At 46.3% G+C, this 24,891-nt stretch overlaps 1 protein-coding gene across 2 annotated transcripts in view; it reads right to left on the reverse strand.

Moving 5' to 3' along the window:
- Positions 1–8,710: 8,710 nt before the first annotated feature.
- adamts18 (ADAM metallopeptidase with thrombospondin type 1 motif, 18) overlaps positions 8,711–24,891 on the reverse strand; it is a 48,131-nt gene continuing 31,950 nt past the window's right edge. For both annotated transcript variants that reach the window (XM_029846058.1, XM_029846059.1), the window contains 11 exons: positions 24,675–24,805; positions 23,567–23,690; positions 23,157–23,401; positions 18,467–18,587; positions 17,224–17,350; positions 13,322–13,526; positions 12,035–12,229; positions 11,128–11,198; positions 10,828–10,993; positions 9,734–9,917; positions 8,711–9,597 (listed from right to left, as the gene is read on the reverse strand). In XM_029846058.1, coding sequence (XP_029701918.1) covers positions 9,482–9,597; positions 9,734–9,917; positions 10,828–10,993; positions 11,128–11,198; positions 12,035–12,229; positions 13,322–13,526; positions 17,224–17,350; positions 18,467–18,587; positions 23,157–23,401; positions 23,567–23,690; positions 24,675–24,805 — 1,685 coding nt within the window. In that variant the 3' untranslated portion in view covers positions 8,711–9,481. The remainder of the gene's footprint in view (positions 9,598–9,733; positions 9,918–10,827; positions 10,994–11,127; positions 11,199–12,034; positions 12,230–13,321; positions 13,527–17,223; positions 17,351–18,466; positions 18,588–23,156; positions 23,402–23,566; positions 23,691–24,674; positions 24,806–24,891) is intronic.

Raw genomic sequence — 24,891 nt, forward strand, 5'->3', positions numbered from 1 at the left:
AGAAAAAATAGGGCTGATCTTCCCATTTCAAATAATTCCATTTTATTCCCTTTAGTATTTCATGGAGCTGCAGGAAGAGGGGAGCACGTAAAGTGAAATAACTTCATATTTACATCATGCAACTGTGCTGCTTTGACTCTCTCAAAGTTCCCCTTCTGACTTTTGATGATGAAATGTAAAAATAACACAAGGAGCTGTGTACCCACTTGCCTCCCTGAGTATTCCACTATCATGGATAATTCCAGAATATTGCAGCCACTTCAGCCCGCCGCTGCTCTGCTGCCAAGTGGCTCTTACAGCCTTTTTAACAAAATTTCAAGGAGGGGTCTCTGGTTTTTCCGTATCACACAGGTGCAGAAACAAAGAGCAATTACTTCTATTTTCATTTTCCGTTGCACAAAAAGCCACACTGGCATATAGGTTGGGCAAACAAATGGTGCAATTTGCTGCCTTTGAAAAAATAATTTATATGACATGATGAAAAGCCGTATTGTTTTAACCATACAGTGAGGTGAGGAATCAGTTCTACTGCAGCAATTATTTAGATATTGGTATAACGATCAAGTTACATTTCAATCCAGAAGTTCTTTCTCACCGATAATAAAATACTGTCGTTGATATGGATTTAGTATTTCTGGAGGGTTTTGTTTGGGGGGAGGAGGAGGGGGTGAGTTTGAGTGTTCTCCCTGTGCTGGTGTGGGTTTTCTCCAGGTACTCCAGTTCCCTCCAACAACCCCAACCACACACATTAGGTTGATTGGAGAGTCTGAATTGCCCCACAGTGTGTGTGACTGAATGATGAGCGTGCCCTGTGGTGAGCTGGACAGCTGCTGACTGATGGAATGGGTTTCAACTCCCCCCCAATCCCAATTAGAAATAGGCAGCAGTTCAGGGATCCTGGATTAATGCAGATGTGGGTTTAATATCAATGTGACTATTATTGTTACTGTTACACGTCACGTTGACGATCAGTGAGTCAAAAACAGTATTTCTGACATCTGAAGGAGCATCGACATCCCATCATTTTCCTCAGTCATTCCCAGTCCGTCCTCCAGTTCCCAGTCTTTCTGTTACCGAGCACGTTTCCTCTCACACAAACATCACTCAACATTCACCATATTTCAAGAACATGATCAGGATTACAATCACGCACAAAGCACACGCCTTTGCGTAATAGCCGGAGATGCTAAAGGGAAGTTTAGTACGTTGCTCATGGCCCCCACAAGAACCGCCGTCTGCTGATGCCAACAAAGCCGTAAGCACCCTCCACCACAGCGGTGGGTTTGGCACTTGAGGCTGCTGCATGACATGCAAGCACAACATTTCATTAGACATGGAGACTGAAGTGCCAACGCATCACACTTTCAAGCACACTACACTGAAAGTGTACTAAAGTTTCAAAACTGTTTATATCTATCACCAGGGTCCTCGGCCAAAAAAGGAGCCTCTGAAAATGAAATAAAAATAGAGAAAAGACCTGCGTTTGACATGCTTTGTCATCAAGAAAGTCCAAACAGCGAATGTAGAGTCAACAGATGGTTAAAAAATGAGGTAAATACTGTTGCTGTCCCAGCAATGGAGGGACTTATGGAAACCGATCCCGATCCCGCTTGACGGGTTTGTCCTCAGTTGGTATTAAAGATGAGTGTCCAGGTCTTCTTTCAGGGCGACTTCAGATTCCTTCACACGACGTGGAAAGAACGGCAGGAACTTCAGACGATGAATAAACGTGTGGGGGAAACAATCCGAGTTTCCAAAAGTCTGTTAACTTCTGCATTCTGTGCAAAACTTTAGCCAAAACGCCGCTTCCACCGAAAACTTCTCACACAGCTGTTCTGTTGTCTTTGCTTTGCAAATAACAAAAGACTGGCGTGTCCCTCGACTCGTTTCAGGCAGCAGGATAAGGAAATGAAAACAAAAATTACAGTGACACATGTAGGTCTGCTCCATTGTATCAGCTGAATGTGTAATCTGCATCTGCCTGCTGATTTTGAACAACGCTGCCTTCCAAACAGCCCCAAATGGGGATGCTTTGGCACCGGGATGGGGGATGTCTTGCCGCGCAATCAGTCCCCAGCAGCACATGGAGATCTGCTGTAATTAAGAAGCCACATCCCCCATGAATCCCGTCCATGAAGCAGGACTTTAATTCCCCACTAATTGAGGCCAACGCGGGGAGGAGCAGAGGGAGGGGTGTGGTATTTGGGGCTCTTGCTGGTTGGACCGACCGCTGCGTTAGATGATTAGCTGAGGTGTAGCAAAGCTAAATAGGAAATGGAGCCTTGGCATCACAGCGAGACTCACCTGCCCACCTCCCGTCTGCTCGCTGAAGGAAACCCGAGCCGGAAGGCTCCAAACTTTGCCATTTTGGCTCCACTTTAACAGTGGTGGCTTTCTTTGTTAGTGGGAGATGGGTGGGAGACGGAGGAAGGGACTTAGACGATGGGAGATTGATTGAATTGCTTCATTTGGATTCACACTATATCTATTACAGTCGTGCTCGTGCTCAGTGAAACGCCAGAGAGAACAAAAGAGCGGGGGGGATATATTTGGAGAAGGATCCCGGCTGCTACGTCTAACAACAGCAGTCACTTACACAGATAACGTATTTATTTAGAGCTGCAGGGCTGCGTGTCAAAGACCTTATTTAGTTGTGACTAAACCTCTGAAAGTGAGGTGAGGAGAGCTGTCAAAGCCACAGCAGTCTGGTTCCAGGTGGTTTTGTTCCTGTAATGGTGCCATTCGAGGGTATCGGCTGTGTGCAATTTCTCCTACTCCTTTATGTCTGTGCTTCACCGGAGACGCAGGGTAGAAAGTGCTCAGGAGGTGGCAGGAAGGCACACTGTCACTGAAATCTGTCTGTCTCCTTCTCCCCGTCTGCTTCTACACATAAGACTGTTTCCACCCCACAGTTTGTGACAGTCGCTCCACTTCTGCCGGTAAAATGTCGCTATTGTGTGTGGGGAATAATACACACACACCAGCGGCCCGTGCACGTTTACACCGAGGAGCCGTCATTCTCAGCTGTCCTTTAAATACCGCTGGGTTTTCCACACTGGATGCCACCACTTAGGATGGTCTTTTTTTGACATTTTGGATTTTGCATGTAAGAAAGCTGAGCTGCGATGGTGGTCATACGGGGGGACAAGAGCTGCCCAGCTGTGTGCGTTTCTGGGTTTGAAGGTCTGCCGACCGTCACTGTTTTGACGCACAAAGATTGTAAGATCATACTGAGGTGATGATAAATGAAGATAAGGCTTCCATTTTCTGATTTTATCAGATCGAAACTCTCCCAGATCTTAGCATTGAACTTTGCGAAGACGTTCTTTTCTTTGTCGTGTGCAGCTTTTCGCTGTCAAAAAGCAATCTGTTCAGGCGCACAAGACCTTGAGCAGGTGAAAGTCTGCTCAAGGCCCAAGTGTGGAGGTTTTAATCAGTTATGGGCGACACTCAGAACAAGCTAACATTCAGCAGGAGGTCAAGTAATAGAAAGTGCTGCTCGCCACCGGCAGGAAGTACCATCCATTTTAAAGAGGATGTAGAAAATAATGTATCTGTTTGAGTGTAACCACTACTGTGTCCTTGTGTGAAGCTCTAGCTTTGATTTATCCAGGTTTATAGTCTAACCTTGGCCAATTACCTACAAACACGTTCCCTTGCTGTTTATCCACAATAAAAAAGAACACTTCAAGCCTTCTTTGCTTGCCTTGCACAAATGCCGTCATATTTAATTGGTAATAGTTCTGACCTTGTTTCTCTGTGTCTCAGAATGTTTCCCCCTTATTACATATATATGATTCAGTGCCCTCAACATACCAGCGAAGACTTAATTCACAAAGACAACCGCTGGTGGTCTTAAAAATCAAGCCCTGTTCGCAAATTCTTATTCATGTTTATATTCTCAAGGGGCAGAAATGAAGGATCACCTCAGAGAATTGGCTGGGCTTCTACACCCAAATATCAATAGGGTCACATGTTTGATGTGTTTCCTTGTAGCCACATGCAGGTCATCATTATAATCTGATGCAACGAATATCAGAACGTTGCCAGTTAGCATAGAGAATGTGCGTAGATGAAATGTTGAACGCAGAAGGTTCAAGTCGGGGAGGTCAGAGAAGTCACCATTGTTGTTGTTTGGAGAATAAGATGAATCTATTACAATCCATCTCGTCTTAGCTGTTATTCTTACGGGTTTTGTTCACGTTGTTTGTGATTTGCATTTAAATTTTAGTATGAAGACAAAAGGTCTACTGCCGTGGAATAATTGGGTATGCATTGCCCTCTAGCGGTAGAGAGAGGAGGCGAACTACGGCGAGTTAAATTCTACAAAGAGCTGAAAGGTCCTTCGGCAAGCAGCAAGATTTAGAATATAGTCCGTGTAAACATGTATATGCAATACACATTTGGATGCATATGAATAAATGATGTAAGTTATGTGTCTCCAAAAAGGGGAAGGGGGAGGGACAGACATCACCCCCCCCCCACCCCCCCGAGAATGAAATGGATGAGCTTCCTGCTTTGCATTGATTAATGCACAAACGTGCATATGCTGAACAAACACAACAAGAACAAATCTGAAGAAGACAAGACAAACAGGCAGGTGGGCAAGGCTACAGCTGGTCCCCACAGGGCCCCGAGGAGCCTAATCAATTCTTACATTTCAGGGGAAAATGATGAGAAAGCAGACGCTCAAAGGAAGATGGATGAGACAGAGCTGCAGCAAACACACAGATCAATAGTACTCATAGCCTCAAGGAGAAAATACGTTAAGTAAAAGCCTTTTACTCAATGGATTGGAGTCTGGATGTTCAGAGCAGCCACATGAATACCTTTGTGTTCCAAAGAGAGGAGAAGAAAGCTGGCTTCGATGAGCAAAAACAAACAAAGTTCCGGTACTGAACTGTGATAAGAAACTTTTTTTTTTTGCGCCTTCCTTGAGGTGAGTAAAGAGAGCTGCTTTAATAACACTGGAATGTGCTGAAATTACTGTCAAAATAATGTATCTTCATGCATATTTAAGGAAAATGAAAGAAAATACACTGAAACCCTGCAAAACACCTTTTTTGAATTTTAAAAAGCATAAAAAGAGTAATGAAGGGTTAAGAACGATGAGAAAAAGATGAGGTTAGAGAATCTATGGTGGAGAAGGAGGAAGGAGAGGAAGCAGGAAGGAAAGCTCTGACTCCCCCACGGATGGATATTCTAATAAGGTTATAATGACACGTGAGGGTAAAGTATCAGGAGGGGTTTCGGTAAAGTTGGGAGGAGGCTGGCTGAGACACGGGGGTGAAACCCTCGAGTCTCCTTCAGCGTCTGTCAGAGACATGGAGGCTCGGCCTGACACACACACAGTTGTCAGCTCTCTTTGAGCCGTTAATCACGCTGATGTTAGGGGGCCGGATCTTTTAATGTCAGCAGAGACACCCGGCAGCAACAAATGAGCCCCGCGGCGTAACTTCCACACAACCCGCACACCTCCGGAGCTCCTGACGGAGCCGTGACACACCTACACTCACCCTGCAGCAAATACCAGGAGGAGAGCTCTGGTTACACCGGAAGATGAGAGATGAAGACAGACTGGGGGGGCATAAACCACGCAGGCCTCGCGCCTTTGGCTTCAATCACCTTATCTGAAAAAATCAATCCGCCCTCGACCCAAATGTAATCTATGCTACTTCAGTGTTCACACAAGGTTGTGATTTGAAACCATTTTTTGAGATTTGGGGCACATTTAACTGGCAAATCCTCACAGCCGGCCCCCAAACCTGTGGTCAACGACTCCTCGTTACACTCGTTTCAATGCTTTGAGGACACGGATGAAGAGCAAATTGATTATCAGTGTTGTTAATGCTCCCTTCAATCCATCCTTTAAAAGACTGAGAATTCATTTTTGAGGTCTCTGGGGACAATAAGAGGAGACTTTAACGTGTGATGAGCTCACGTGTCCTCAGGAGGCTCCCATTAGGGCAAATCCTGCAGGAAATAGAGATAACACTCGAGCTTACTCTCACTCCTTCACACACACACACACACACACACACACAAGCACACACAGATGAACCTTTGTTAAGATGTGATTAGGCTGTCTGTCAGCTGTAAGAGGCCTATCAAGGTTCCCTGCACGTCGAACGCACATAAATGAGCGTCTTAACTGGACCGCCTGACAGTCTGCTAGTAGAAGGATGTGGAGGTTGCCAATAACAGGGGGGGCTGATTTACCAGTGGACTTACAAAGAATGGTCTTTTATTTGCTAGAGAGGGGAAAAAAGCTGGGCCTTAAGCTCATGTTGAAAACGGTAGAGAAACACCTGCACGGATCAGCCTCGGCGGGAAGAGCATCAAGCCAGTTTTAAAGACCTGGAGGCTTCAGCGTTCCCTCAAAAACGATCGAATTCCTGGACTTTTTTTCTCGCCCGAAGAGAGAGAGAGCGAAACGGGAGACGTGTGCTGTGGAGCTTCTCAGCTGAGAACATCAACAGGGCAACAGGCACTTATAACTTGACTGGCCGGCGTCCAACTCCACACTTAAGCTCACGAAAGAGGGGCCGCGCATGAATAATTTGAAAATGTATTTATTTTCACATGAACCAGCCTCTTCAATCTGTTTTGCTGTTTGAAAGCTGGAGAAGAGAAGCTGGAAAGTTGGGCACTTCTGGAGTTCTGCTCATTATTAATTCAACAGTGGAGACGTGTCCGCTGGACATGATCACCCGATATGTGACTAGTTAACCACAGTGTTGAAATATTGCAAATGGAGCAGAGCCATAGATGTTACAAGGTTATTATGTCTCTTCCAGCAGAGCCTCCCTCAACAGTTGAGCCAAGAATGATCTGAGAAAGCCACTATAGTAAAGGAAGCAGCAGTCTGACATATCCCACATACGTCACGTTTGTTCACGATTGTGTAGAAGCTTCAAGTCAAGACACTCCAGAATGAAAATTTCCATCTTTTTGCTGTCATCTTGGTTTTTCCTTTAGGGTTAAGATCATCAAAATATGTCATCATGTGGCAATATGGATGAGGGGAATTGAGTCCTGTCTGGGAATGAAAATGAAATGGAGGAAGAAAAATCCTCACATCAGCTCAGCCCCCTCAGAGGCGTCCACATAATAAGCTGGATTGTTGCGACATACGACGGCGTCCATGAAATTCCCAAGTGGACGGTTGCTGAGCGCCACAAATATCAGAGGAAGCGAGTCCTGCTGCGTTTATCCACTTTGAACTATTTGGTTTTTCCACCTTTTGCAGCAGTCACGGCGGCGGAACATTTCCGGAGAGCACCAATGTTCTCCCAGATTTGTCCACTTCCCTTCCAAACCTGCTCAGTGGGGTGGAGGCCTGCACTTTGGGAGGGGGGGGGGGGGTGTCAGTCCATCATTTCCAGGGTTCTGCACAGGTAGTTCCAGCAATAGAATAGCACTAAGAAGTTTCGGAAAACATTCAGCGAAACCCCTTGGGAGCCCCTTAAATATGTCGAGTGTCCTAATAATTTTAGCTTTCACTCCACACGACTAGCAGGCAAAACTAGGAATGGATCTGGGAACGCGTTCAACCAATGCAGCCATGTATTCAAATTGCAAAATCAGGCTCCCACCCACATGCCATACCCACAGCCCGTCACGGACGGCCCGATGCTGGATGCGCATCCTATGCGAACGCGCCCGACATATTAATGCGTATGTGCGTAGGCTGGGGTTGGGGCCCCGGCTCGGTTGAGTCTGGCTCACAGCGTGTTGGTAAACATGCAGCTGAGACAATGTGGGCTTCGTGATTCACGCATAGGGGCTGATTAAAGAGCAATCACAGCCCCCGCGGCGCAACAAAGGGCGGCATAATCACACCTTCAAAAAACACATGCACCATTAAATGCAACAGAAATCTACTGCTGGAATCGATCTCAGCGCGATTCATGCTCGGAAAGTCTCAAATGTCTCCAACTGAAGAAAAACGGAACAGAGAGTAAAAAGTAGCCGCTAAAACGAAACTAGTTTATCATTAAAATAAAACAATCTAGTGTGAAAAGTAAATCAAATTATTTGAATGCTCGGCTACAGTTAGCTAAAGCGCGCAGTCAGCAGAAAAACATGTTAGCGATTATTAACGCATTATTGACAAAAAAAGATGCAAAAACGCTGCGACAAACACCGATGAATAGATTAGTTTGGTGCCAAACCTGTCCCCAGGCCCATAACGTTACAGCAAACCTCTGGGTTCGCCTCAGCCCAGGAGACGTTTGTTACCGGAGTCAGAAACAGTAATGAAGACAACGGCCATGTTCTATTTGGGGAGTTGAAAATGGAAAAGAACATGAGTGTGCACGTTTTGTCATCTTCTTGGGATCTTATTAAAACTTCAGAACTCGATAAATCATCTCCTTTCTGCCAATAAAGCTGAATATTAATGAAGGCAGAGGAAATCTCGAAAAGCCTAGCGAGTAGAGGCACACCTGGATGCCAGGCTGAGTGGGGCTGCTGGTTTTGAAGCACCATTTTCCTGTCGGTGCGCTTCAGATCTGCTTCACATTAAAAAACATATTTTAAAGTATCAGTGAGAAGAGTGGCTCCCTGCTAACAGAATGAGGGTGTCTGCGAGTGCAGAGGAACATGGCCGATATCCAAACATGTCTGTGGGATCTTAGGACCAGTGTGCAAATATTTATACGTCCAGGGTTGGGTCACGATCGAAACAGAGCAGGAGAGACGAGGCGAGCAGGATGATGACGAAATTGTATTACCATACATGAGAGATTAAACAACCATTTACAAGGTCGGACTGGATAAAATGCTCTTAAAAACACGGATAAGCAGGTTCTGAAGCCTTCGACACGGACGTGACGAACGTGTCCTTGTGAGTCAGCAGCAGCAGCAGACAAAAGAGCTGAGGAGTGTGTGGAAGACTGCAGATTCCGAATGACTCCGACGCGGGCCAATCTCCGGACGCAGGTGACTGGCACAATCCTAAAGAAACAACATGCAGCGAAGCCACTGTAAACCGGACAGTTGGAAAATCGTAAATCACCAAAATAACTTAAATACAGGAGTATGAAACCAGACACAGAGGAAACAGCCGAAAACTCTATGATCCACTTGTGTTCTCTTCATGGCTTTACAGGGTTTACCAGGGAATGAAGCACACACACACACACACAGACACACACATCATATCAACAAGTCTTTAGACGCTCTGTGATTTGTATTGTCTTTACAGTTCCGCTGAGATTAGTGAAGTGATCGATGGCTGCTCCGCTTTGGCAGACGATCATCAGGAGCCACATTGCCTCCCTCAGCAGAAAGCATCTGTGGGTTCTCAGTTACCCCCCCCCTCCCCCCTCCAATCTCTGTATATCTCCTTATAGAATTCATTAGTCAAGTGGTCCGGGAAGAAAACACACAGGCGTCGAGCTCGGTTCTGTGTGTTTCGAGTCGGCGCTCCTGCGCGGTCTCTGGCGGCCGCTCCTTCAGAAGACGGGCTGCTGCAGATCTACGGCCTCTTCCTGGAGCAGGACCTGCAGCATTGCTGTCCGTAGAACTTGTGATTACAAACGCCGTGCTGGGGAACCAGGTGACACCAGCTGAAATGGTCCGTGCACTGTGGCTCTGCCGCGACAGCGAGAAAGAGAGCGTGCGGTTTGAGTTTTCCATTCAATAATACACCAGGTTGCGAAGAAAAACGTTCAAAAAAAGGGTCCAACAACGACTTAAATATTCAAAGATTGAATATTTAAGTGTTTACCTTTGAGTATTGAGGCCTGGCCAGAGCTTTGTGCAGGGGCAGAGGGGGCAGCGGGGCAGAACTGAGTGTTGCAAGCCCTGGAAGTGACGGGTCTCTGGTGGGGCAGGCAGCCAGCTGCGGGGCGACCCTGCCGGAGACACTGGATGGACCGAGTCTGGACTCCTCCTCCGCAGGACACGGAGCACTGACCCGCAGAAACAGTGGAGGGAGGGGTGCAGCAGACAGAGAAGAAAGTTTAAAAAGGGCACCGAGAACCACAAAAGGACACGATGTAGAAGAGCAGGTGGAAAAACACGACTAATAAAAGGTGGAGGAAATGACAGAGAAGACATTTATGCAGAGAAGAAGAAGACAAACATCTCATCTGGCATGTTTTTGCCCTCCAGGAAGCTGTCAGGAGCAATCTTCTCGGGTGAAAACAGAAGATAAACATCAGCATCGAGCAGAATAAGATGCTCCGCTGTAAGAAGCTGGCCGCTCTTGCTTAATACGCTAGATCAGCTGAGTAACAGCAGAAAACGGAGAGCTGCAGCCAGCATCCCCTCCACTTGTCCGTGACCCACCACCTACGTTCTGCAGCCTGCCTCTAAGGTTTTAGTGGGTCCAGTCAGAGTTACAGGTCCTGGAGGGTCAAATCTGACCCAGAGGGCCTCACCAAACCGGGGAGGGGGGGGGGCTCGCAGCAATTGAAAAATATCAACAAACAGAGACCAAATGTGAAACATTCAATCCGAGGAAACTTCTGTCTTATCGCCCGGTTCTGGTCCTGCTGAAAAGCAATAATCCCCATTTTAATTTGATGAATTTAATTTCATCTGATATCATTCAGGGCCGTACCATCCTTGGATGATCCTTTAAAACTGGTACAAATACACAAACGGAAACACACTGCCCCCACGACACGGCTTTTACACACTAGTTGACATTTGAGGACGAGGGGACACGATATGATTTAACTGCTGGGAGGACCTCCAGGCTGCTGGACCTGCATTTGATTTGCTGGGAGGCTCTTGCACTCTTGTTTTTCTCAGCAGAAGCTGCACCAAATCTGTCTAAGATCTGACATGAGGGACTCCAGGAGTAAAGAAACCTACCTGTTGCCATGGAGATGAGTACCAGCCGAGAACCACAGCGCTGGAGGGGCTTCTGCCGGGGACCGCGTGGCTCGGCTCCGGGCATGGACTTCGGTTGCAGCTCCGTTGAAGGTCCACCAGAGGTCTGGCGATATTCCTGCACCTCCGTATGGGGAACTCCACATTCCTGCACGGGAAAAGACGCAGCGTCAACTCGACGGGAGTCTGACAGCTTTCGCCGGGTTGAGTAGCATTTCAGAGGCTGGAACACAGATCACCCAGCAGGCTCTTTGTGTGTGTGGTGCAGCTGAAGGCACATACCCTCCATTTGGGTCTCTCTCCCCACAGTGAAGCTCTCTTCTCTGGAAGCCCGATCCACAAGACCTGGAGCACTGAAACGCAGCAGCGGCAGGAGGGACAATTTTAGAGAATCAACTGCAAATGTGTGTGCAGACGCAGTAAAGTCACACATTATATGTTTGTGTGTGTGCGTGTGTGTGTGTGTGTGAGTATTTATCACAATCCAAGTCTAAATGTGGTGTGGGACATTTGCAATGTTTATCCAAAACGTAACCCTTCGATTGTACACAAAACAGCCTCAACAGGAAATGATGCGACGAAAAACAATAACAACACTTTTTAACAATTTGTCGCTAATCTGATTTGATACCAAACTGTCTCGGAATAATTGTGAGTCCTTGACGAAGTGGACTGTCTAATTATCTTGTTTCTTCTCATGGAACACACCATAATTACCTCCAGCGTCAGGCAAATGAGCGCTCGCTTTTCTGAAGTGGCTGAAAAGTTGGAATCTTGAAATCTCGGTAATTAGCTTCAGGAGATTTACCATTTACCATGTCTGGAATGTCGCTGCATCGGAGCTGTGAACACATGGCTGCTTTTGCAGGTGTGCGTTATTTTCTTTTCACATCTGTGTCATGTTTCCTTCACATTTCCCCATCTGTCAGATGGTTTCTGACAAGCTCGGGGGGGGGGGGCATCATCTCCCGATGTTGTGCTCTTCTGAGAGGCTCCGAACGGATTCAGACTTTACGATATTTTTGATTTATTTTGAATGGACGACTTGAAAGCTCGTGGTTTCTAAAACAATAACTTAATATGTCTCAGTGTCGACAAACAGCTTCAAAAGCCACTGTCAGAATGTTAGATTTCTCCTCCAGATGCTCAAAAGGTGGAGGAATGCGTCTCACTGTTGCTTTTGTACTACCTCTCCCCAGGGGGTGGGAAACCACTGCAGCCTTTCGTTCTTGGGGCAGCGCCGCAGGACGCAGGTCTCTTGGGCTTTGGGTTTGTGGTGCTGTCTGCACATGCTGTCAGGCACCACCACCGCTGTGACCCCGGGGTCGGTGCTGCTGCAAAACACACTTCGCTTCCTCAGTCCTCGGCCGCAGGTCTTTGAGCACTGAAAACGGATAACAAAATCATTCACGAGCAAACAGAAAACCCCTATAACGACCTCTGCTTGCAGATTTAACGAGCTACCGCGTAGATTATGCATGACCACAGTCTGTAACTTCTTCACAAATGGTTCTGTGACCTTCAGCTTGTTAAAGCACTAATCCGCATGAACAGATGTTAAACTGTGGCTGCGCAAACCATAAATGACCCTTTTGGGCACCTCGTGGCAAACTAAAGGTCAGCGGTCATGCCGGCACATTATGGAAAAACATTACAGTCAATAGACCAATAACTCCTGGATTACATATGACCCCAACATTGGACCACGGAGACAAAGTTCTCCTGGGGCTGGCGCCCACAACCCTCTGGGCAGTTGCTGCGTCATCATAAAAAAATGCATCCATTGGCCAAACAGGTTTTTACATCGCTGGAGAGATTGCGCTACATACACACTCGATAAAACGCCTCCCAGAAGTCCTCTTGTCACCGAGGAATCGGATTGATCTTTTTGAAGAACGATGACAACTCGGAATGACAATCGACTGGACTGAGACTGATGTTCTTACCTTTCATAACTCGAGAGAAACCACAGTGGAATCGACTGTAAAGGTCACACCCTCTATTAAAACTGCTTACAAAGAAACTGTTCACACTGCTCTGATAAAAAAAAAAAAAATATATATATATATATATATATATATATATTGGGGATAATGTTTCCAGCAAAGTGGCATTTATCATGCTTTCTTTTACGCATTCTGTTTTTTCAAATCACATTTGCTACAAGTCTTAACTGCAGGAAAAGGTCAATATTTGTTGTCGTAACAAAATAAACCGTGTTTGGAGTAACAGTGAAATTGCTGAGACATTAGAAGAGCAGAAACGCTGCTGCTAGCAATTCCCCGTACGACCGACAGAGGGCAGCAACGTGTATATTTTCATTTGAAACTTCCATTTCAGTGTGTGTGTGTAGGTGTGTGTCGCACGGCCATATATCTAATAAACAACGTGACACATTAAGCCTGCAGGGAAAAAATATATCAATCTTTTTTTTTTCGATTCTGCTCACAAGTGCGAATCTTGGACACAAACTCACCTGTGACCAGGATCCGGTGCTCCATTCAGGGGGGCAGGTCTGGGTCTGGCAGGGCTGGACCTGAGCTGGGGAGATGATGGGGCACAGGGAGTGCGCCACCACCTCCTCCCGCTGGTAGGTCACCTTCCTCAGGCAGCGCAGCGGCCTGGTCTGCTGACCGCCTCCACACGAGCGACTACATAGACCCCAGTCTCCAGGTGCCCAACTGTAGAGAGACAAAAGAGACTCTGGGTGAGCGAGCAAAGGACACCATGACAGTTAATCAAAGGAGACAGCTCTCAGGAGACAATCTGTTGTATCTACTGGTTAAAATATACAAACACAAATAAAGTTGCTGTTTCTTTTCTAGGTTTTCTTCACTTTTACTGCCAATCAGACACCTTCTAATTATAAGGTCAATTTAAATATGGATCTTTCTGTGGACAACATTTTGTCCAACCTTTGTGATGTGTTTCGGTTCTCTCAGACGTTTGTGCGTCTACGGCAGAGGCCGGCGCTGATAAAACGCCGTTGGGGCTTTTAAAATAGCTTCTGTCTTGGCATCGTGGCTGAAGGGGCAAATTACTGCAAATAAGCGGTGTGACAACCACAGGCTTAGAGGCAGATGGGCAGATGGCTCGGTCCAGTTTTTTGAGAGGACGTGCTACCACAGCCGACCTGCTCCAAGCGGAGAAAAATGCTTTCATTTGCTGTCAAACACCGCAGCCAAACGAAGCGGCGGGAATGAACTGCAATTTGGAGGAGAGAAAGATGTGAACCATCGAGACCCAAAAGCAATGGTTTGGGATTTTTGGGAGAGCGCTGCCACTCTTTTTCCAGGCTTATAAATAACAATCTATCATTGAGGAGAAGTGGCCGAAGAGCCACTCCACTGCGAAACCGCCTCTGACCGAGCTGCATGTACAGTTGAGGAGCAGGATTGGGATGCACAAGCCGTGCATACAATAAACAGGGCAGCACTTTTCGCTTTGGTCAGTCGAGCCTTCCCTTCATTCACTGTGATTTATCATCTGATTTCAGGGCATCCTGGACATTTCTACCACTACATCAAGCCACAGGAATCCAGACCTTTCATACTGCACCAGCTAAAATAGGTTCAACTCCCACCAAACCGGTCAGAGCTGAAGAAGCCTTTCAGACGAGAGCAGAAATGTCTTCATCAGTCCAGCTGACGCTTGGCCAGACCTTTAAGGGTGTTTAAATTTACCTAATAAACCTCATCTTCACAAAATGTTTGCTAATAAATTTGATAAATGGCGGCACTATAGGACATCCATCAGTGTCGTTCCTACAGAAAAGTTCCAGGCCTTTTTTTCTCGCCAGGCTGGGACGCTACACGTCTCACCTTGATGCTGGTGTCGTTCCCACTGTGTGACCCTCGGGAACCTCCCTAAACGCATCTATGCTGAACAGAGCGCAATCGTGCTGCGAAAAGGAGGGAATGAAGGAGGCGATGTGAAGCTTAACAAGGTCAAAATGTAAGAAGAGCGTTTCTTTTTTGGACGGGAAGATTGAACCATGTTCCTCAAAAAAACCTCCAGCAAAGCTCATTAATATTCTGAAACACTGCTGATACCCTGCAGTGCAGCACCCTCATTCCTCCTGGCTGAGGTAAGAGAAGTGTGGGGAGTAGCTTGGAGTGATGAGCTGAGTGCTTATGGGGGGGTTGACCGCCTCTGTCTGGCCTGAACCTTGAGGAGTCCCAGTGTTTCAGGGGCAGGACGGTCAGCACCTCAGATACAGGTGGCCGAAATACCAGGAATCAACTGTCTGACCCACACAGGCGTCCCACCTCACCGCCAATTTTTCTCCTTTCTCGGCCTTTCCTTTAAATACACGCTCACATCAATGCAGGTTTTAATTGTAGCCATTAACACGTTCATGCTAGCTATTTAACGAAAACCTCCAACGAGAAAAGTATTGGCAAAGGTACGAAAAGCATCGTGGGCGTCAAACGCTGTTTTATCTGGGTTGCACTGACACTCAGGCGAAAGCTACGGGCGGCCCCGAGACTGCTTAACACCTCTCTCCCAGATAAGAGAAATGGTATGGCCAAGATTAGAGGAAGGAAATGTCATCACGGGTGGTGGGAAAACTTGGCGAGAGACGGCAGCTGTATGTTGGAGGTGTGGCTGACGTGTGTCTGACCCTCTTAAATGATGAGAGGGAGCACACAGATGAAAATCATACAAAAAGCTGCTCTCTTTTTACCACCGTCTTACTTTTGAAACATTATCTGTGTGTGTGTGTGCGTGTGTGTTTGTGTGTGTGTGTGTGTGTGTGTGTGCTCTGCTGTAAATTAGCCTGGCTCTGGCTTCTCCGCCTACAAGCCGCACTGGAGAGGCCATTTATCCAACGCTGTTCCAGCCTGTTAGCATGCTAAACCTGTAGCCTCATTTCCCTCTTTGCTGACTAGAATACAGATATTTTAACAAAACGTAGCAGGACGCAGTCTAGACGCCAGAGAATGAGGATATCAGGGCGCGCTGAGCTGGGAATTTGCGGTGAAACACTGTCGTGTCCTTTACAGCCTCTCAACTGGGTGCAGTCGATACAAACCCAGTTGTTGAGCTGGAAACTTGAAGTGACTTGATGAGAATAAATGAATAGTTGGTTGAATCGCGTGTCACGGAGGGGGCGTAACAGAGCCAGGAGGTGAAAGACACCGAGGTCAGAAAACTCCCTGCACTCCATCCCACAGCTAATAAGCGTCATCAGTGTTTATAATCTTCACAGTGTGGTTTCTATAAAAAAACAAAGCGCCGCGGCGCCGCCTTCTTCGCTGGATTGAAGCACAGAATTGCCTCACGCTGCCACCTGATATCAGACATCTGATGACGGAGCCGGATCAAGTATTAGAGACGCTGGGGCCAAACGTATCGGTGACCATTCTCACACTGTTATCTGATCGGTACTCACAATACATGGAGACCAAAGTCTGGGTATCAGCATCGCTGATGGGATGGAGCAGCTTTGATTACCCTTTATAAGCAATATAAAGCCAATAATATTCATTTAGTTAGGCTGTGAAGGCGTGTAAATCTGTCCTGATGGGTTTCTGCAGCCTGTGTGTGGATGAGAGTTTAAACAGGTGAATGCAGCCTCCACTAAGGTAGATTATATAAACACAGCAATTACGGACCAAAAGCTCTAACAGGGCAAAATATTGTAGAGGTATTTAATACAATGAAGCAAAAATGTCCAAACTAGCAGATGGAGGTGATCTAGCTGAGCTCAGGGATACTACAGCTACATATTTCTGGCCTCGGCTACAACCAGAGCCAGGAAGAGAAGGCTCAGTTTACCTTCAGTACATGATGTGCGCTTTAAAAAACACTCTTAAATCACATTTCCTTGACAGGAATGACAAAATAAAGGATTTGTGCACATGTCAAACGCTTGGGTTTAATAATATATTTGTGTTTGGGTACGTCTTGGTTGTTGAGCAGGTCGGGACATGCCAGAGTTCACATTCACCTAAACAATGAGCCAAACAGCCTGTTTTGATGAGCCGGGAAAACGAACCCTGACGATATAAATAGAACAATTAGACGAAAGACAGTCGAGTCTGGGTGACGTGCGTTTTGTCAGGTCAGCAAGATTTAAATCCACTTGACAATAAGATGGAACCACAGAGAAGAGGTTGAAATGAAATCAGTAAAGTTTGACTCGAAAAGACGGGGGGGTGTGCACTAAAGCGTGTGTGGATGTTGGCTTTTTAATTTTGATTTTATTTCTTGTGAGGGGGAAAAATGTAGAAAATAAAGACTTGCAGAGATGGAAAAGGGAGAACAGAGGCTGAGCTGAGGGGAGTCTGACCACAGTAAATGGCCCACAGAGACTACACCACACACACACACGCACACACACACACATGCACGCACACACACACACACACTTACTATGCAGGGCAGGGCTGTGTGTTGCAGAGGTGGTAGCCCAGTATGGGCTTGGTGTACGGATTACACATGGTGGAGTTGACCTGAACCTTCTGGTCCTGCAGACAGATCGCTTTTGTGGAGATCCGACCTGTGAAAGACAGACAGAACCCGGGGTAAGGCGAGCACAGTGAAGGATCAGAGTGAAAATAAACACACACACACACTCAGTAACTGCGTGCACACTTAGCTCCTGGCAAAACTCTCTTAACCAAAACACCATTTTGGACTTTATATTGACCTTTAAAAACCTCTGTAAGTACAAGAGAAGGTTTGGACCTTCGTGTTGCTCACAATATATGAAAAGTACCTGTTTGTGACCAACGGGGATCAAATCGGCTATTAAATATTCTGCTTTTGTTGGAATATTTGACTATTATCCCAGCTGTAGCCAACTAAATGATTTAGGCAATCTTAGGCTAACATATAAATGCTATCCATGTTGGATTTTCTTCTTCGATCCATTCGGATGGGAGGGGATTAACACGGTGAACTCGCTGTCTTCGTGGCGTCACGTTAGAAGCCGTGAGTATCAGTTTGATGAAATTGAAGGCTTTGTTTTATTCTCATTCCGCACTATTTAGTTATTAGCTTACGCCTGTTTGTGTTTCCAAGCACCGTGTTTTCACAATAGCGTTGCAAGAGGAAACGTTTCGGAGATGACGAACAGCATGTGTTTGGCAAATAGGCCTGTACCATGAGCCACGCACGCTTAGCGTGGATTATCACTGGAGGCTAACTTCCTCTTGTAAGTAGGTGGCGTAACGGGTAGGATAGCGAGATTGGAAGACGGTGTGTCGGGGGTCTCGCAGCTCTCAACAAACTGGACAACCAGGTAAGTGCCTAGCTTAAACCGCACTAAACCTGGTTTTAAATAACAGATTTTTATCAGCACACTAAAGAGATGGAGTAACTAAAGTGTTGGCAGCCAAAGTAACAGATTACTTTACATCTCTTCTTCTACACTTTTGCTTCAGCTGTCATGAACGTTTCCCACAGGGCCCCATTCTGACAACGGCACATAAAGCTCCTTCAGCATGTGCAAAGGTCCATCCAGGCCTGCCCTTCCTGGAAAATTGGCTGCTCATCGGAGGGCTAAACGAGGGGTTTCTGCTTGTACACAATGAAAGAACGAGCAGGCACACACACACACACACGCTGTCGTAGCTTAAGCTCCTCCACCGCGTTCACACATCGTCGGTCTCACCTCCAGCACAGGGAGCCGAGCAGTCGGATCGCACAACACCCCAGCTGTAGTCGGGCTTCTTCTCAGTGCGAGGCAGGGTGTACTCCCACACCACGCCCGGGTTCTTTCCCTGCAGGAGGATCTGTCAGGGGGACAAAGAGAGGTATCTTCACATCCACAAGGAGCTCTTACAGCATTTTCTCCAACTCTTTTGAGACATCTGCTTTAAAACTTTGGTTGACGCTCTCTATATTTTATGCGGAGAGGCTGCGGGTGTGGCGTCATGGCAACGAGTATTTCAATTATTATTAATTATGTGACTGATCTTCCCGTCTTGACGCTGGGAATCTTGATTTATTACTACGGACATGTTTTAGATTCCAGGCCGTTCTTCTGCTGCAGCCTTTAGCGCGCACCGCCATAAAAGTTAATAACACTCGGTTACTGTTTGCATCATTAAACCCCTGCATCCCATAATGTCCTGATCAACTGATGGAGCTGCAAACGGTCCCACAGAGGAGGGAATGGAGCTAAGACACATGTTGCAAACTGTAGAAACATTAAAGCAGCAGATTAAAACAAACCATCGTGTTCCTATTTCAGGCTGATAACAAGGTGCTAAAGGTGAAGCAGGACGGTGACGCTGAGCTGGGAGATCTCCAGCTAAAACGCTCTCCCCAAAGTACCCATGAACCCAACAAACTAGCTGCTGGGCTCATGTAGGCCGTGCTGCTTTTACTGGCTGGTTAAACTGCAGGGATTCCTGCGTAGAAGGTTGATCTGGACGTTCAGGTCCAACAGAAACCAACAGATGAATGAAAGCAGACGTTCTGATTAAAAAAAGAAGGATCAGGCTGTTATTAATGCAGGCCTGTGATGATTTTTTTGGTACGGGGAGGGATTTTATATAACCCATTCTGAAAGGCAGAACTGGCCTGGGGTCAGACTCTGGATGGTCGGTTGGTCTCGGGGGGACCTACACTGGTTAATGAGCATCATCCAACCATCACTGGCCACTCTGATGGCTGACCACTATATATCCCAACTTAATCTTAAGTGACGTAGGACAAGGTTGTTTTTTTTGGGTGAATCCCGAAATCTGCCATCAACGGTCCAAGTGAGGAGGCCAACTGTCTCCTGGGCTTGATCCACAGTCAACAGCCCCGGGGTGCTCCTCCTGACTGGATCGATCACCTTCTTCCTACTGCTAACCGTTCCACACACGGTGGACAGGAGGCGAAGGAACACGGAAAGGAAATCCCTGATATCAGATAACGGCGTCTGTTTAGACAGTACCGCTGTGCTACAAGTGGACTTGTGAACAGCGGAGGCCAAAGCGGACAGGCGTACGCCAAGGGTCACATGTCAGACCTTAAAAACCCCCGGCGAGCTTGTCTGCTCATGTTATCTGTTTTCTGTATGGCTGTCAAAACACAGCAAATGCTTCAGTCTAATCACACAGAATTAGGCTCGCATGCTAAGACCCGCTGCGCAAATTAGTTGGCACCGATGAGAGAATTTTATGAAAGCAAGTGCATCCAAGGGCAGATTATGCTTTAATCTTAGGACACAAAGATAATTAATATGGAATCTAAAGGTGAGCTTCATTTCATGTCAAGCATATGAAGCTATATCCAGTCTTTTGGAGGAGAACTAAATCATAAATCAGTGAGGGAATGTAAATCTTTGCTATATAATTTGAAGACATACTGAGCGCTTATGTAATAACCACGTTGACCATTAGTCTGGCCTTGGGTGGCTGGTAAAATCCCTGCCCTCAGTCTTGCTGGCTGTCTAAGACCCCAAAGACTCCTTAGAAATTGAGATTAATCTAGAATTTGACCTAAGTGTGGTCTTGATGTGCAAAATAAATGATAGTATCAGGGGTCAAAGATGGACGTTAAAGTGTGACGAAGGATCACAGATGCAGCTCTGGAATGAAAAACACAAAAACCTTTTCATCTTCTGATCACTCGTATCAAACAAGCGCACGTCTGGCAAAAAATATTGAGAGCCGATGAGTAGAAACACAGTGAAAACCTGCATCTTCATTATATGAACCTGTCGTAGGTGAAGATCAATCTGGTGCTAATACATCGAGGCTTCTCAGGAGTTCTTCTTCTCTATTCAGCCATCGAGCCTAAATAACAACAATAATAATAATAACAACACAAATTCTTAAGTTTGTGAGTGATACTAACGTTCAAATAACCATTGAGGAAAAAGTCAAACTCTCAGTCCTCAAGTTAGAGACAGGTGAGGCCAGGGAAAAAAAATCAGCTATATAATCATTTGTTGGTGTTTATTCCACTTTTTTGGGGCGACGCACCGAGTTTGAGATGAAGAAACCTCATCTTGTCTTTTGTAGGTCAAATACTGCAGATGAAATTCCGATTTTATGAGCCGGGTGTGATTTGGACATCTTTCTCTGCACGGGTTTAAACATGCAGTGAGTTATTTCCCCACCGACGTGCTCGAACACAGAAGTCCTGACTGAGCTCCACTGACTGTCCTGGGGCGAGAGGAAAAACCTCGGAATGACAGCCCGCGATGGTTTTTTTTTATTTTATTTTTTTTACAAACCAACCGCTGCGCTCATCAAGTCAATTGTGGACGCTGCTGCTTGTTTAGGACCTGCAGGTCTTCGGACCGGTATGACCTCACCACGCCACGCCACACAAGAGCACCAATCCCGGGGGAAATATCTCCTGGATGTTCTTAAGGCCTCATCCATGTGTTACGTCTGTTCCTGGTGTTAGCTACTTCCCCCACCACCAGCTGAGTAGCCGCGCAGATGCGAGAGCCTTGTCACAGTTTACGCTCGCACTCCTCGACATTTGTTTTTCTTTGAGGGCTTCAAGCTGAGTGAGGGTCTGGGAGCGACCCCCCACCCTTCTCCCGTAGCCCTCGGTCGATCTGTGACAGCAGCAGTTTAAGGAGAATGTGTGAACCAGATGACGATGAGGAAAAGAAATCTCATCTCATTTGATTCTCCTCCTTTAATTCTCTGTGACCTTAACTTCTCACATCCTAAGAGTTCAATTGCAGAATTCTTAATCTTTTAATCTCCCTCCTCCTCCCTCTCTATCAAGCCTTTTCCTCCTTTTTGTAATTACAGGACATACTTATAGCGATTATACTCGTGTCATCTGCAGATCAGCTGTATACTGCTGAGCGCTCTGCTGGACAGATGTACTGGGAAATACAAATAAGCAAGGGGGATTCTCTTAAATCTCAGGGTTCAAGGAAATATCAGCTCTTTAAAAAGCTCTTTAAAAGGCAAAATGCAGTGAGACCGCTACCAAGAAGCTTTATGAAACTTATGTTTCTATTGTAGCGGTGCTGGCATGGAAAACTGCGTCAGCCTTTTTAGATTTCGTGATTAGTCCTGAAGCAGCTGAAGCCGTGCTTAACGCGGCGTTGGTGAATACTGGATACTGCGGCACAACTGGACGCTTTCGCTCGCAACGTATCATTTGTATTTCAGTCTAACTCCAAATTCCGGACAGGAAGAGCTTGTGACAGGTTGACATTGACGAAGATCAATTAAAGGTCGGATTAATTATACTGCTCTAAAGTTATTATTAGGACATTAAAGAATGAAGAAATTGGATGTCTTTTCGCAAAGTTGAGAAATAATAACCTCCTTTGGGAAGAGCATTTGCGTGTCTGCAGCCATTGCGTTTGCAAACTGGTCCAGTAATGGACTCGTCCTTCGCCAACTGCAACAATCCCTCCAAACCTGCGCCGTCCACAAACACAAATGTAGGTTATAAAATGGCTGCGAAAGTATTCAGACACTTCCTGATGACCAAAGAAATGAACAGCCAAGATCCTCAAATGTCAGTCTTACTCCTCCTGGACATCAATCCGGATGGAACCACAGAGTTCCAGCAACAAAAGAGCTGGAGGGGAGCCCTTAAAGGACACTGTGGGAAGACAGGACCCACCTACACGTCCCTCCACAGCTCCCCATTTATACAGATAATGTCACTGCCATTTGTCAGGTATTAGTTCTGCTCTACCTCAGGAGGACACAACTGTCCAACGTCGCTTTCTACTGATTCAGGACGGCCAAAGGCTTCCGACACCCCATGGAAAAGTGGATTCTCTGTCCTGCTTTTTCACCTTTCTTCTCTGCCTTTCAGAGATTCAAGCTGATTCCAGGTTTTATTTCGCCGTTACCCAAAATCCCAACTGACCGTCGGCCGCGGTGGCCACTCGTGACTACATCGGTGTCTGGCTGGGTTTTATTGAGAACTAACTCATTGGAGTGGACCTACACAGAAGGCTGTTGTCTTGTAGGCATCATGTACAAGTGTACTTTAATGAGCTTTTTCAAAGAATGGTGTCAGAAAGAACTTAACATCTTCTTCCATTCTAACCCCTACCACCATTAGACATCCGCGCTGAACAGAGCAGAATGTTAAAGCCCCTAACATGTTCTAGATTTCCCTGATTACACTCTTCCAAGCATTCAGCCCATCCCCAGATCATCCCCCGACATAACTAATCACCAGACACAATTAATTCCCCACAGAAGCTCTGCAAACAGCAACAACAGCCCATGTTCACCCTAAAAAACCAAACATCTTTTCTCAATCAAGCCTATTCATATGCAGACAGATGAAAAAGAGGCGCTGCAGATCTGTCAGAGACCCTGTCAATGTCAATTGGCATAAATGGACTTCACCCAGCAGTGGCGGCTTACTTCAAACACCAGCGTCTCATTAGTGGGTCCAGCCGCGTACAGGCTCTCGGGCTTGTTGAAAGAACGCTGGTAGTCAAACATCGTCCCACCAATGTGAAACTTTCCTGGCCAGTCCACCGTCCAGTCCCCCGTCAGGTAATACTTCTTCTTTATTGAGCGGACAGCCAGGTAACTGGTGGAAACCGCCATCTCCTGGACATGAATGCTTCGTGCCCCAGCTGGGATTACGACCATGGTGTAATATTCTATATGTGAATGAGGAGAAGGTGAAATGTTCAATAGTTTGCCAAAAAATATCTAAAGAAGGCCTCAAACTGTCCATAAGTTACTGAGACACTTGTGGGTTAAATATGTTTGAACTTTGAGCTTAGACGCTCATTCATTGATTACGTTAGCGCCGCCGAGCTTACCGTTAGCCCTGTGTTGAAGGGTGTATTGGCCCTTGAAGAACTTGCAGGTGGAGTTGTCTCCTTTACAGATGCCGCACGCATCCAGAGAGGCCTGGGAGCCCAGGATCTGGTCACAGCCTACTTCCTGTCAAAAGAAGTTGCAAAGTAAAGAACTACAAGTGCGAGGGCCGCTGCGATGCTTCAAGATTTTATTGACTTCTCAGTGTTTGGTGCTACACTGCTAGAGCTAAGAGGCTCATTTCAGCCAAATCACTGGCTCCTGTGTTGAAACCTAAAGCTGAATCCAGGGAAAACACCAGCAAGCACACCGTGCATCCCAGTCTAGATAACTTTTTGGAAAAACATGTGGTTACATTTAAGAAAAGGTTCCAGCTGTGTTTTGTGTGGTCCAACATGCCGCATCTGCATGAGGGACAGACAAAACAGTGTTTTCACTGTGTGCCTCATCGGCTCCGAATGACCAAGTGTGCACCCACGGGCTTGTGAAACAGAGATTAGTGCAAGGTGCTGAGGCTAATATTCAGCCATGTGTGAGTTAATGTGTGTGTGCAAACATCAGTGACAGCGTGAAAAACGTGTGGACAGGGAAACGGCCGTGTCACTTCACACTGTCGGCCATCAGCGAGGAGAATGTTGGAGCTACTTTGTTCCCTGGTTGGAGCTGCAGTTGTGGGAATCTAAAAGCTGCCAGTTCCATTTCAGCTCAGAACCGAGAGTCCTTTAGTGTTCATCGTGTGATTTGTGTTGCTTTGGCCTCGTGGTGACTCCACAGGCCTTGTCAGAATATCACTATCACCATTTGTCTTGGCTGCCCAAGTGGACAGCTGTTAGACCGTGACTCTGCTTTTACATCCCTCCTGACTAAGTGTGAACCGGTTTCCAAGTGAGCGCACATGCACACGTGTGGTACAGACCTCCATATCCAAACGGAGTGCACAGGTAATACATTCTCATATTTATATGTATAAATGATATAGAAATGATGAAGAAATTAGCTTTTTTACCATTAAAATTAGCTTTTTTTCAGACATTATGCAGCTTTGTGCCGCAAATGATCAGATTAAAATATTTTAACACAACTGCCGATAGATAAAGCAAGACACTGTACCTCACACACTCCTTCTATGCAGACATTTGTTTCAGTTTTAGAGCAGGGCGTGCCGTCTTTGACCTTGCTGGACATGGCAAAGAAGAAGTCAAAGTCTTCTGCAATGCAGTACAGCTTGCAGATGTCTTCATCTGCACAAAGAACGCACAGAAACACAACCGTTTTTAAGGAGACTTGCTGCCTCAAGTGAAGGGGGGTTCACGCATTGCAGGGTTTT

Source organism: Takifugu rubripes, chromosome 13 (genome assembly GCF_901000725.2).
Source record: "Takifugu rubripes chromosome 13, fTakRub1.2, whole genome shotgun sequence".
NCBI lineage: Eukaryota > Metazoa > Chordata > Actinopteri > Tetraodontiformes > Tetraodontidae > Takifugu > Takifugu rubripes.